The sequence below is a fragment of the Aegilops tauschii genome, chromosome 7 (assembly GCF_002575655.3).
Source record: "Aegilops tauschii subsp. strangulata cultivar AL8/78 chromosome 7, Aet v6.0, whole genome shotgun sequence".
NCBI classification, from domain to species: Eukaryota; Viridiplantae; Streptophyta; class Magnoliopsida; order Poales; family Poaceae; genus Aegilops; species Aegilops tauschii.
The window spans coordinates 113,556,369-113,570,772 of record NC_053041.3 but is presented as its reverse complement, the minus strand read 5'-3'; the positions used below and the strand labels follow the sequence as shown (position 1 = coordinate 113,570,772).

At 52.7% G+C, this 14,404-nt stretch overlaps 2 protein-coding genes across 2 annotated transcripts; both read right to left on the bottom strand.

The window, feature by feature from the left end:
• Window positions 1–8,121: 8,121 nt before the first annotated feature.
• Window positions 8,122–9,913, bottom strand: LOC141026901 (secreted RxLR effector protein 161-like). The gene is made up of 2 exons (XM_073503779.1): window positions 9,293–9,913; window positions 8,122–8,220 (listed from the first exon to the last, which is right to left on the bottom strand). The coding sequence occupies exons 1-2, from the start codon at window positions 9,911–9,913 to the stop codon at window positions 8,122–8,124; spliced, it is 720 nt and encodes a 239-aa protein (XP_073359880.1).
• A 2,224-nt stretch (window positions 9,914–12,137) lies between these two features.
• LOC109767451 (uncharacterized) lies at window positions 12,138–13,609 on the bottom strand. Its single transcript, XM_020326206.1, has 2 exons — window positions 12,409–13,609; window positions 12,138–12,172 (listed from the first exon to the last, which is right to left on the bottom strand). Exons 1-2 carry the CDS (start codon window positions 13,607–13,609, stop codon window positions 12,138–12,140), a joined length of 1,236 nt encoding a protein of 411 aa, XP_020181795.1.
• Between the last annotated feature and the right edge of the window lie 795 nt (window positions 13,610–14,404).

The window sequence follows — 14,404 nt, the reverse complement described above, 5'->3', positions numbered from 1 at the left end:
GGGCCGGCGTTTGTTGCTGCAACCCAAGCACCGCCAACTGCTGTCACATGACGGCGACCGGGACGACGAAGGCTCGTTGCTAGGGGGCGAGCCACCGGGAGCGGAGTTGACTTGAGCAGTTGGGCGTTCGAGGGTGCTCCGCCGACGAAGCACCACCCGTTGCAACGGCGATGGAACGGTGCCGGAACGTCGGCGACGAGGCCTTCTGACGGCTGCAGAACGGTCTGGGCACGGAGCTGCACGGCGCCACAGCATGATGCTACCGACGGCGACGGGAGCTGCAACCGAAAGTGTGTCGAGCTGCATATAGGACTTGCCGGTGCTGGAATCAACACTCGCCGGCATCGGAGATGGCGTGCACGGGTGCTACGACTGCAAAACGTCTAGATGCTGGAACCAACCGGTGGAGATGCTACAACCTCATATGAGTTTTGCTGGAACCGGCCATCGAAGATGCTGCGTACCCTTTCCATCAGGTGCTGGAAACGACGACGGCGATGCTGGAACCGGTGGTGCCAGATGCTGCAACCCGCCATGGAATTTGCATGAACCGGCGTCATGTTTGCTACATCTCAAAAACCGATGTCACGATTTTTGCTACAATCGGCGTCACGCCCTGCTACAACCAGCGTCGCGAATTGCGTCAATCATCAGCACGGGGAGCTGGAACCGGCAACCCGGCAAGCTACCGTGGCTGAGCAGCGAGACATTTTTTGTTGGAACCAGCTCTTGAATTTGCTTCAACCGGCGTCGTTTTTGCTACTACCGGTTTGAAATTTGCTAGAACCGTTCATGAGGACGCCGCGAGCCGCGACGCCGGTGATGGCGGCGCGTTTTGCTGCAACGATGGCGTTTGGAGACTGGAGTGGCCCGGCGAGCCATGGGGCTGCAAGCAGCCGGCGATGGGGATGTGCTACGGCGGCGTGAGCACCGAGGGGGAAGCGAGCTCGAGGGGCACGAGGTGTTTTGCTGTAACGACGACCTTTGGAGTGGCACAGGCGAGCCGCGAGCGGCGGTGCTGCAAGCAGCCGGCGACGAGGACGTGCGCCGTAGTTGCTACGACAGCGCTAGCACGGAGGGGTAGCGAGCTCGAGGGGCGCAACAGGGATTTTTGCTGTTTGATGTCTGTGGGAAGAAGAGATGGAGGATTGGGGGTTGCATAGCGAGAGGTTGAAGACAAGATCTGACGGTTACAGATCAGCAAATCATGTGGCTGGCAGTTGACCGGCTGAACCTTGCGCCGGTCGACCGGCGCCTATAAGCGCCCATAAACAAGTCTGATTATATGTGTCAGGCTATGTTATCACTTGTTCTGCTTCATGCCACGAGTACATTAGAGTTCAAAGTTTTTCCAAAAAATGGGAGACAAAGTAGGCCTACAAAACATGGCAAACTGATTAGGCGTCATGTGTTGTTCCTGCTTCTGCTCATTGTAGTAGGATCACACTGCCTTTTGCGACATATTTCAAAATCACATGCAGTGTGCTCGGCTAGCCGCACACATTTCCAGAACACATGAAAGTGAAAAGCGGAGCGAAATAAAGCAGCCTATTCCAAAGAACCTGCGTTTAGTTGGATACTTTGAGCGGTGTTAATCCACACTTTCTGGCCTAGAAAGTTGTTATCTTGCTCGAGCTCCATGGTAACCCCATGAACAGTAATTTAAAAAGAAATTAGAAAGAATCGAAATATTCTCGGGCAGAAAGTGGGGATACCATGAAGCTCGAGATTACAATTTTCTGTAATGACCAGAGTGAGGAAGAGGACAGTTGCCGGATATGATACAAGAGAGATAGGGGACAAGGGCGATTTCCACCATTGATGTAGGCATGAATTCGAATTCCTGCTAGTTTGAGATATTACAGTCGAATAGCACTAACAGGTTTTTCTTATCCATCAGTTGTTAGAGGATGAAAACGATTCACACTAGGTCAGAGATTCTAAGACAGTGTGTAGTAGCATTATTGGGTCACTACCGCACACTCTTCATTTTGTAAGATAAAGAGCTACTGAAGTTCTATGTCAAGAGACACAAGACAGAGCAAGCAATTCCATAGAACCCAGTTGTACCCGACGGCTATGAGCGAGGTCAGGTTGTCATTCCTGCTCCAGCAGTGGTCTCCGCTGCATGTTTCTTCTCGATGCCTTCCAGTCCTATGCGCGTGCACTATCCTTGCTAGCTGCGGGCGTGTGGTAGTGGTATCATCTCTCCTTATTAACATTAGTAAAGCAATTTCAGCTGTTCATAGATTAGATAACACTGCTGCTACGTATGTCATTTTGTTTTTCCCCAATCTTGAGCAAGAAAGTTCCAAATATCTCCTGAAATGTAGTACTATATATATATTACCACGTGATGCAGACGGATGACTCGAATGGTATGGTCTTAAGGATGAACTCCTGCAAATTTATACAGACGAGTAGTTGCACTCACAGCAAACAGGGCCTCAAGGAGGACAAGATATCACCTACTTCCACGTCAGGGGCAAGCCCACCATAATCATGGTACAGTTTACTAGTGGTCCGTACTGGAGTAGTAATGTGCCAGATAAGTCATTTGTTGCATGACCGTTGTGAGTATGTTACATTGACAATTTTTTACTTGACATTTTAACTCTCATCTTTATTTCATCAACGGTAAATATGAAGTGGCTTTTGGTGTCCCTCGCCTCTCCTATTTTCTGGGCCCTTCCCTCTCTCTCGCTCTCGTGCTGCGCCGCCCGTTACATCACACGGAACGGCACCCCTCCAGTACGTCTTAGCGTCCATCCCACGCTGTCCCTTTCCACCATTTCCGTCCTCCCCATGTCGGCGGTGGCAGCCACCATGCTTTCCAATTCTCCTCCATCTCCCTAGCTCGCCTCCTCTCTGCACCCGACCGTCCAAACGAACATCTCTCTCTCCTGCCCTTTGTAAGAGCATCTCTAGCAGACCCCATATATAGCCGCGACCAGCATAATAACTGCCAAAATACGGGTCGGCACGGAAAATCCTGCCCGACCAGACACCGCAAACGCGTCCGACCCGTAAATTTTTTTGCGGGGCGCGGCAAAAGATCTCCCCCAACCTTTAGATTCACGGGGCGGGAGACCGACCCGAGCTCGGCTCCTATCCGCAGCGAGATTTGGCAGGAGGGACATTTCCGTGCGGCCGTTCCTGCTCCCCACCCCTCCGCCACCATTGCCCCCGCCTCCGCCCGCACCGGTGCATCTTCCCCGGCAGTTTTTCGCCGCCATGGATGACTCCGTGCCGTCCCCCGTCACCTTCGAGGTCGCGCACGCTCAATCCCCTCCGGCGGATCTCGTCGCCGGCCATGTTGGCCCCGCCGTCGCCCAAGGCACCACTGCGCCTGCCCGCAAGCGGTAGGGCAACGTGGTCGTGCAGGGTGGGAATCCGGCTGCCCCCGCCGGGAAGGCCCGCGCACCGCCCGCCAACGCCGTTGCGCGATCCCGGCCGGCGACGGAGAAGGACGGAAAGGTCTCGGGCGTAAAGCGGAAGAGGATTCCGGTTACAAAGAAGCCGTCTCCTTCATCCACTCCCTCCGCCCCGACAAGAGGTTCCCTGGCGATGCCGCTCAACGGCGCTGCTTCCACCGCAAGCGAGGTGTTTGACGAAATGGCCGGAACGTATGGCTCTTCGGTCCCTTCAATTTTCTTTGCTTTTCGCCATTGCGGTAGCTCGTGACTTGTTTGTCGCTCACTATAGCGGTGGTTCAAACAATGCCACTGCCGAGTTCATGAACTTGTTGGAAATCAACGCCGTTCACATCGATCAAGCCCCGTTCGCTGCATTCGATTACAATGAAACGGTGGGCGGCATGGATGATCACGGTGGTGAAGAAGAATTGGAGGAGATAGATGAGGGGGCGTATGAGCAAGCACAAGCAAGAAAAAGCCAGAGATCAAAGAACTACACGATCTTGGAAGATCAAATCTTGATCAAGGCTTGGAGTGCGGTGTCTCTTGATGCTTGCATGGGTACGTCTCAAACCGCCAAGAGGTATTGGCAAAGGATCGAAGATCAATACTTCCGCATGATGGAAAAGTATCCCAATAGGACTCCACGCACCTTTCGGTGACTCCATGGTCGTTGGGACGTGATCAAGCCTATTTGCAGCCGTTGGGCAGCTTGCTTGGAACAAGTACGCAATTTACCTCCAAGTGAAACCGTGGTATCCGACTATGTGAGTTCGTTTTCACGTCCCAAGTTGTGCACATCATATTGCATCATATAAAATGCTTGCATCATTTGACTTTGTTCAAATTGTGTAGGACAAAATTGCCCAACAAAGATACATAGACATGGAAGCTTTGGAAGCCAAGTTCTTCAAACTAGAGCATTGTTGGGACTTGCTCAAAGAGTGCGGGAAGTGGAAGTTGATTGACAAAGAATCCCCAACGAAGAGAGGTTCACTTACAAACATGGATGAAGATGAGGATGATGATGACCCAAGAAACTTGAACAAGCCCGATGATGACAAGAAGACTAAGGAGAAGATGAAGAAAGAGCATGAAGCATCGAGCTTGCGGGACAAGATTGATGCCATGGTGCAATCAAATAAGTTGATGTTAGCGAAGACGTTGGAGATAAAGAAAGAGTTGGCCGAGAAGAAGGCATGGGAGAAGCAAGAAAAATGGAAATTGCTCAAGGACGAGGGGCTGCGCAAAGCGGCCATTGAGGAGAGAAGAGCATGTGCCGCTGAAAACAAAGCCATGTCCAAGTTGCTTGCTGAAGAGAACAAGATCATGACATTGAACCGCAATGACATGGACGACCTCACCAAAGAATGGCATGATATGGCAAGAAGAGATATCTTGAAGAGGAGAATGCTTGCATCGGCTAGTGCGTGTTACAGTGCCGGAGATGTTTTCTCAACGGGGTTTGGAACCAATGTCGCCGATGCGTTCAGTGCACCAGCCGATGATTTTGGTGCCGGAGTTGGAACAAGTGCCGGAGGTGGACTCGGTGGTTGCGATGACCTCGATGGACTCCGTGGCACGGAGTGAAGATCGACCAAGATGATGCCGGACGTGGTCGTCACTTTTGCAGGACCCCCTTTTGTGTTTGTCCTACAAAACTAAGCTTTTATTTGCGTGTGAATTGTGTTGTATTGTTTGAATTTGAACTCATTTGTCAGAATCAATGTCAAATTCGATAATTGGGTGTCTTCGATTTGCGGGTCGACGCGGCGGTGCCTGAGCAGACCCCGCATAGCCGACGCGTAAAAGAGCGTATTCACCGAATATCCTTTATTACGGGTCCGTTTTGCGGGGTCTGAGTCTGACCACGCCCGCGCCGGCCCGCATATACCCTTTTCCGCGAACTGTAAAAGCCTTATACGGGTCGGCGTTTTACGGGGTGTGCTAGAGTTGCTCGAACTATGTCACACTCATCCATATACGCAGTGGGCAACAGCGGACCTGCCCTCGCTTTGCATATTCTGCCTAGTTTTGTCTTTTATTTGTGTCATGTTAAATAATTCACAGATGACGCCGAATGGTGATGCATAGGGCATGTTGATACAAAGCTACAGCCTGCATACATGTGGCATGAATTATCACCTTACATAAACACCCCTGGTGATAGTGTCAGACTGTTTATCTCTTCTTCATCATGCCAGAGTACTGCTTTAGATTTCAGAGGTTTTTCTTAGAGGAGAAAAAATAGGTGCTACTAGAAAACAATGCAAACGGATTAATTAGGCTGGATGTGTTCTTCATGCTTCTGAATTCTCATTCTAGTATGACCAAGTTGTCTCTGCGCGACAAGTTTCAAAACCACATGGGGTGTGCTCTGCTTGCAACTGAGCAACACACATTTCCAGAACACATGAAATTTGCCAGAAAATAGAGCTGCCTCTTCCAAAGAAACCACTTGATGTTCGGAAACATGAGCAGTGTTACTCCGCATTTGTTGCTCCAATGGTGATGTATGCTGCACGTTTCTTCTCGATGCCTCCCCATCCCAGTCATATCCTTGCTGCACGCACAGTATAAGATAGTGGTCTATTTGCATCACTGACAATAGAAAAGCGACTTCGACTGTTGGTAGGTTAGTCAAGAATGTTGATACATATGTGAGTGTGTCTCACTTTCCCTTTGTTTCTTTCCTACCCCGGGCAAGTAGGTCTCTATAAATTCTACTGAAGTGTGGTATATATTAACCCGTGATGCAGAGATGGATGGCTCCGACGGTGTGGTCTTCGGGATGAGCTCCTACAAGTTTATACACACGAGGAGTTGTATTAGCAGCGGTGAGGCTGCCAAGTCTATGATCATTGAGAGAAAATCCAATACACAAGCTACTTCCAGGTCACGGTTGGTCCGCCATAATTTATGGGTATTCGGCTTAATATCATTAAATTTGGTAAAATGATAATTCATATTGTGGGGCTAACATACTCCCTCAAGACTCTTATATTAGTTTGCAGAGTGAGTACTTTGCAATCATAGAAAATCAAGGATATGCGGGGAGTAAATTTCTTCACATAATATCCATCAACGAACGTTGTTGCCATAGCGGAAGAAAGGTTCACCACGTACAACTTAATTACCCTCCAAGGTCACATGTTCACGGACTCCGTGCCTCAAGTATTCCATATCGAGAGTCGCATCAGTGGCACCAACAGAGGAATGTATCACATAGTTTGGTCGTAATTTCACGGAGGTAGCTTATCTTAACAACTTATTATAGGACCATAGACGAAAGCCAGAATCCACATGTGTCCAGTCTCGCATGCCTCCATACATCAACCCTGCGAACCCAATTGAGCTACTGCAAAGACATTGTCCCATTTCATGCTAGAATACTGAAATTTAGCCAGGAGAGATGTATGTTAAATTCTAACTTCTTTTATATTGGATACGTAAAATAGACAAAAACATAGACGGTGCTCACACAAATATGTAGCGGACCAGATACAGATGATAAGTTTTTCGTGAGCAGCCACATAGCCAATATTCAATAAACAGTACATCCTCGGTGCCCGCTTCAGAGCTTTGGTCGTCTATTTGTAGATTGGTTTGCTTCTCTGGTCGGCGAGTTTAGCCGTGCTTCTTTGTTTGGGTCGTGCACCTTACATCTCTCCGCTTCGGGCACCATATTCACGTCCCTTGCGTCCGTGTCATGTGTTGTACCACCTCCTGTAATCATTCTAACTTCTTCTATCAATGCAGTGATACGCAAGCTTTGCGTATTCGCGGAAAAAAAATACATAGTCGGGTAAAGTAAATGTTTCTCCCAAAAACATTATGTTGAATTAAAGGTGCAACACCCGCCATTCGCCACCATGTGTGATGCTAGCATCATCCAACAATGTTCCATAGTGTTCGCTGCCATCATGCAAAAAGTCGAGCATCATTCTACAATACTTGTGTAGATTCACCATTGTCGCATACCTTGTTTTTGCTGGTAATGTGTCCCGCATGTCGCCTCTGCCGTGGGGTATGTGATGCTACCATTGCTGGGCATGAATAAACCCCGCGCCATGAGTCATGTCATGTTGTGGGTGTTGTAGACGTCAGAAGCCGGGATTGAAAGCAGTGGCGGAGCTTGCAGCAAATTCCTGGACGGGCTGGGTAGGCTAAATTGCATGAAATTGGTTTTTCCCCGGCCCATGGGCCGGCTATAATTGGAGGATGTGGTGCAAAGCTGGGCGGGCCATGGCCCATGTAGCCTTGCTGAAGCTCCGCCAGTGATTGAAAGACTGGCTGGCAAACCCATCGTGCCATGACCACTGTTGCGGCGTTGCCATAGTAGTCGCCACAGGGTCTGTGACTGCGCCACCTCACGGCTTATGATATTCGAGCCCCATGCCACCACCCCTCCATGGCCAGATCCGTGCTACACAGGTCATGCCAATGACTCACTGGAGAGGCGGCCGAGATGAGACAACCAAAGATCTGAGGCAGACGACCTCATCCCTTTGGCACGCTACCAACCATGACGAATGACAGTCTGCAGTGCGATGGGGAAAGGTTCCGCTTCTATAAACTTCGAGGACAGTGGATGCGATCGGAGATGGCCCACCTCCATTGTCGGCCGCCCGGGTCATTGCCTGAATAGGCCGAACAACAATGGCAAGGGGCGTGAGGAGGCGCCTATGCTGGCGTTTATGGGTGGTCACTCGAGTCCGGCTGCCGACTTTCTAGATTTTGTCTTGATCAGGAATGCGTGGGTGGAGAGATGCGAGACAGACAAAGGCTCCTGGGAGGCGAGGCACTGAATTTTCACAAGGAAAAAGAAACAGGAACAGTGAGATGTTTCTAGAGAACAATAATACAACAAGGGACAAACTATTGACATTCGAGTGAAAACATCTCTCATGTTCTCTGTACTGTCATGATTGATTATGAATAGATCAATAACTAAAAATAGTAATTCAGAGAAAAAAATCATTAATATAATGAGTGTACTTTTACTATTGGTAGTAAATATAAACTGAGATAAAACAAATATTAATTTTTAACTAGTCAAGGTCAGTAATAGAACCAAAACCCCATATGTTACTGTTGGCGGCTATCCAAAAGACATGCATTTAATTTACACAATAACCTATATAACTATAAATCTGAAATATCAATATCTGAGCCATGTAGAATAACAGACAAAACATCAAAATAGAAATTACACTAAAAATATCAAAGATATTACTGGTTATACTCGCATGATATTCCCAATCATAAAAGAACTAAAAAGGCTGAATGAAGCCGAATCAAGACCAGTCAACTGAAAATTAGTGATTCTATATATACTCCTACATAATAGTCTGTCAAGATAAAACATGTCTGGAGACATTGTGTGGGGCCTGCAGAAACATGTTTCATGCAACCGACGCGGCGGACGCCGCCCCCACAGATTTGGTTCGTTTTTCATGGATCAATTGTTCGACAACACAGTCAAGGACACACTGTGTGCTCTGCATGTAACTGGGCCACACACGTTTACAGAACACACGAAGCTCGTGCCAAGTGGGAGCGGTCCATTCCATAGTGTAGAAGGACAAGATGTGGGCTGTGCAATCGCGATGTATTGATCGGTGCACCAGGCACGTATATATAAGTACAGAGGTGGGCCACAACCTTAACTATACAAAGGAAACAGGAGGTGGGCCCTACACACAAATATACACGTACACAATATACTCAACACCCCCCGCAGTCGAAGCGGCGCCAGTGATGCAAAGACTGGAACGAAACTCCTCGAAGGTGGAAGTCGGCAGACCCTTCGTCATCACATCGGCGAACTGTTGCGCAGTCGGCACATGAAGAACCCGAATGCGTCCGAGAGCCACCTGCTCGCGCACAAAATGAATGTCCAGCTCAATGTGTTTAGTCCGGCGATGATGAACGGGGTTGGCGGAGAGGTACACCGCGGAAACGTTGTCGCAGTAGACAACCGTAGCCTGGGAGACGTCGTGATGCAGCTCCTGAAGTGACTGTCGTAGCCAGGTGCACTCAGCAACAGCGTTGGCCACAGCTCGGTACTCATCCTCCGCGCTGGAGCGCGAAACCGTGGGTTGTCGCTTGAACGACCACGAGACGAGGGAAGGACCGAGGTAGACGCAGTAGCCAGAGGTGGACCGACGAGTATCTGGGCAGCCAGCCCAGTCCGCATCAGAGTAGGCCATCATCTCCAGAGAAGTGGACGCCGTGAGTGTCAGCCCGAGGGTCATCGTGCCGCGGATGTAACGGAGGATTCGCTTCACGAGAGTCCAATGGGAGTCACGAGGGGCGTGCATGTGGAGACACACCTGCTGAACAGCATACTGAAGATCCGCTCTGGTGAGAGTCAAATACTGAAGAGCACCGACGATAGACCGGTAGAAAGGAGCATCCGATGCTGGTGAGCCCTCAAGAGCAGAAACCTTGGCCTTCGTGTCAACAGGAGTAGCAACAGGGTGACAGTTGAGCATGCCCGCACGCTAAGGAAGCTCATGCGCATACTTCTGCTGATGAAGAAAGAAACCGTCCGGGCGCCGAACGACCTCCATGCCAAGGAAATAATGTAGAGCACCCAAGTCCTTGATGGCAAACTCGTCACGCAGCCGAAGAGTAATCTGCTGAAAAAGAGCTGCGGAGGAGGCCGTCAGGATGATGTCGTCGACATAAAGGAGCAAATATGGAGTCGTGTCACCATGGCGATAGACAAACAATGAGGCGTCTGAACGAGTGACGCTGAAACCCAGTGTCTGAAGAAACCCGGTGATCCGGTGGTACCAGGCACGGGGTGCTTGCTTGAGCCTGTAGAGAGACCGGGACAGCAGACACACATGGCCAGGAAGTGAGGCATCGACAAAACCGGTGGGCTGCTCACAATACACCTGCTCCTCAAGATGGCCGTGGAGAAAAGCGTTGGAGACATCCATCTGATGAACAGGCCAGCCTCGGGACACCTCGAGCTGGAGGACGGTGTGGATCGTGCCCGGTTTAACAACCGGGGCAAACGTCTCAGTGAAGTCCACTCCAGCACGCTGGCGGAAACCACGAACCACCCAGCAAGCCTTGTAGCACTCAAGAGTACCATCTGAGCGGGTCTTATGGCGAAAGACCCACTTGCTGGTGATGACGTTGGCGCGAGAAGGCCGGGGAACCAGTGTCCAAGTACGGTTCCGCTGAAGAGCGTCGAACTCTTCCTGCATCGCCGCAAGCCAGTGTGGATCACGAAGGGCTGCGCGAGCGGACGCGGGAAGAGGAGACGGCTCCGCGGTGGAGGTGGCGAGGACATACTCATCGCGCGAGTACCGGAGGCTCGGACGATGAACACCGGTGCGGGCCCATGTAACAGGGCCAGTCGGCGCCATCGGAGCCACCGGCGAGGCGGCCGGCGACACGGGCGGCGAAGCCACTGGCGAGGCGGCCGGCGTCGGGGCCGGTGAGGCGGCCAGCGTCGTAGCCAGCGAGGGGGCCGGCATCGGGGCCGGCGAGGCGGCCAGCGTCGAGGCAGCCGAAGTGGCGGCCGAGCCAGCAGCGCCCGATCCCACGGCGCCCGAGTCGGGGGCGGCGGGTGAAGGAGGGGCGCCAGCCGCGCCGTCGGGGTCGGCCGAGGAGGCCGAGGATGCAGGCGCCGGCATGGGAGCGCGAGGACCGCCAAAGCCCGGAGGCGGTCCACGGGCTGAACGGGGCCGTCCACCTGACGGAGTCGCCAGAGGGCCGGCGGTGGCCGGCGGTGACGAGGCGACAAGAGGTACCTGCTGCTGAAACGGAAACACCATCTCATCAAAGTAAACTTGTCGGGAGGTGAAAACACGATGAGAGACGGGATCATAGCAGCGGTAGCCCTTAGTGTTAGGCGGGTAGCCGAGAAAGATGCAGGCGACCGAGCGGGGTGCAAGCTTATGAGGCGCAGTAGCGGCGATGCTAGGGTAGCAAAGGCGGCCGAAGATGCAAAGCTCATCATAAGAGGGTGGTGCACCGAAGAGAAGGTGATGGGGTGCAAAGTTCCCGCGAGTGCGACATGGGCGGATGTTAATGAGGAGTGAAGCGGTGGCGAGAGCGTCAGGCCAAAAACGCGGAGGCACATTGGCATGAAAAAGAAGGGTCCGAACGCAGTCATTAAGAGTGCGAAGGATACGCTTAGCGCGACCGTTCTGCTGCGAGGTGTACGGGCAAGTGAGACGAAAAGTCGTGCCATGTGTGGTGAGAAGAGTACGAACAGCGAGGTTGTCGAACTCCTTCCCGTTATCTGTCTGAAACGCGAGAATGGGACGACCAAGCTGCGTGAGAACATAGGAGTAGAAGGCGGCGAGAGTGGATATAGCATCCGACTTGCGGCGCAACGGGAAGGTCCACACATAGTGCGAGAAATCATCAAGTATGACAAGATAATAAAGAAAGCCTGTATTACTGGCAACAGGAGAGGTCCAAACATCACTATGAATTAACTCAAACGGGTACGATGCAACATGAGAAGAAGCCCTAAACGGTAGACGAGCATGTTTGCCGAGGCGACATGCATGACACGAGTGATCCTCGTTCTTATTACACGTGAAAGAGAAACTTCGAAGTATGTGGCGAAGTGTGGCAGGATTAGGATGAACCAAGCGAGCGTGCCAAAGATCCACTCCGGTGGCGAGAGCGACAGGGGCGGCGGAGGTGGTGGAGGTGGTGGAGTGAACCGGGTAGAGCTCGTCGGGGCTGTCACATCGGTGGAGCACCATCCGCGTGCGAGCGTCCTTAACAGAAAAACCACATTCGTCAAATTCAACGGTAACAGGATTTTCACGTGTAAGAGAACGAACAGAAACAAGATTTTTAATAAGCTTAGGAGAAACTAAGACATTAGACATGGATATTGGAGTGGAGTTAGACGGAAAATATGCATGACCTATATGGGTGATAGGAAGAGAGGAGCCGTCACCGACGGTGATACGGTTGGAAGTATGGACAGGATATGAGGTGTGAAGGTTACCGGGATAGGCCGCCATGTGAGCGGTGGCCCCGGTGTCCATGTACCAGTCGCCGCCGCCGGTGTAGCTGGACGGGGAAGGAGCGGTGTGAAGAGCCGCCAGAAGGGCCGGGTCCCACGGCGCCGGTGAGAGAGGCTGCGGCGGGGCCATCAGGGGCAGCAGCGGCAGCCCGCCTGGCTGTGGCTGCTGCCCGTAGGGCGTCGCATAGGGCTGCAGCGCGGCGTAGAATGCCTGGTGCGACGGTGGCTGGGCGCCGAGAATACCCGGGGCAGGAGCACGGGGAACCGGCATGGAGTAAGCGTGCACAACGCCGGTCCATGGGTTCTGACCGGCGTACCACGGGGCCGGCTGGTAGGCCGGCTGTGGCGGGCGGGGTGCTCCTCCCTTAGCGCCTGCACCCCCCTGCTTGCGGCCGCCGCGACGACCCCCTCCATTAGCCGCCGGCTGGGGCGGCGGGAAGGGAGCGGCCGGGGCGGGCACCGCCGGCTGGGGCGGCGTCGGGCGCGGTGGTGGCGGGGCTTGACCCCCGCGGGTGCCGACGACAAGGGCGGTGTGGGTCGCGCGAGTCCACGCCATCCGCATCCGGCGCTCCTCCAACTTGAGGTACGCGACCACCTTAGCGAAGGTAGGCTCCGGGATGAGGGTGAGGTTGGAGGCGGCGTTCCCAAAATCCTCGTTGAGGCCGGCGGTGAGGGTGCTGATGAGGAGCTCGTCGCCGATCGTCTCGCCGAGATCACGGAGCTCATCGGCAAGCTTCTTGAGGCGCATGCAAAAATCATTGATGGACGAGTCAAGTTGCTGGCACCCATAAAACTCACCGTGGAGAAGGACCTTGCGCTGCAGCCGGTTGTCGGTGAAGAGGCCGTTGAGCTTGGTCCAGACCGCGTAGGCGTCGTCGTCGTCATCCACCACGGTGTGGAAGAGGTCGCTGGAGATGGTGAGGAAGAACCAGCGGATGATGGTGGCGTCGAGGATCATCCACTCCTCGTCGTTGATCATGAGCGCCGAGTCCACAGTGCCGTCCATGTGGCCGTGCAGGAGGTACTCACGGAACACGAGCGAAAAATACCGCTTCCAAGCGAAGTAGGACGCGGTGTTTTGATCAAGCTTCACCGGGACACGCTCATGGATGTTGAGGTTGTGGACGAGGGTGACATCGGGACCGGCGAACGGGTTCGAGACAGTGGAGGAGGAGGAGCTCATGGCTAGGGTTTTGGGTTCGGGCGCGGGTTGGAGGGTGGCGGCGGGTAGGGTTCGCGGCGGGTGAGAGGTGGCGGCGGTGGTGCGGGAGAGGAGGCAGTGGCGGAAGCGGGGGCGATCGGCGGCGACGGCCTCGGGAGAGGCGGCGGCGGCGGAAGGCAGGGTGGTGGGGAAGGGGCGGCGGCAACCAGCGGCGACGGCGGCGACCGAGAAGACGGTGGCGGCGGCGGCGGCTGATGGCGGCGGCGGGGAGGAGCGGCGGCGGCGGCTTAGAGTTTTAGGATCGTGCTGCGATAGATACCATGTAGAAGGACAAGATGTGAGCTGTGCAATCACGATGTATTGATCGGTGCATCAGGCACGTATATATACAAAGGAAACAGGAGGTGGGCCCTACACATAAATATACACGTACACAATATACTCAACACATATAACCCACCTCCAGGCACAATAGCAGAGCTATGACTGTCTGAGATTGTTGCTCCAGTAGTGCTCGATGCTGAACATTTCTTCTTGATGCCTGTCAGTCCTATCCTTCTTGGGAACACAAGACAGTGGTCTATTTGCCTCGTTGACATGGGTAAGACCTACTTCAGCTATTGATAGATTAGCGAAGGTCACTGATGTGCATGTCCCATTATCCCTTGGTTTCTTTCCAAATCTTGAGCAAGTACGTCCTCATAGAATCTCCTAACGTATATATTACCACGTTGTGCAGATGGATGGCTCGAACCGTATGTGGTGTCGAGGATGAGCTCGTGTGAATTTATATAAACGTGAAGTTTTACTAGCTAC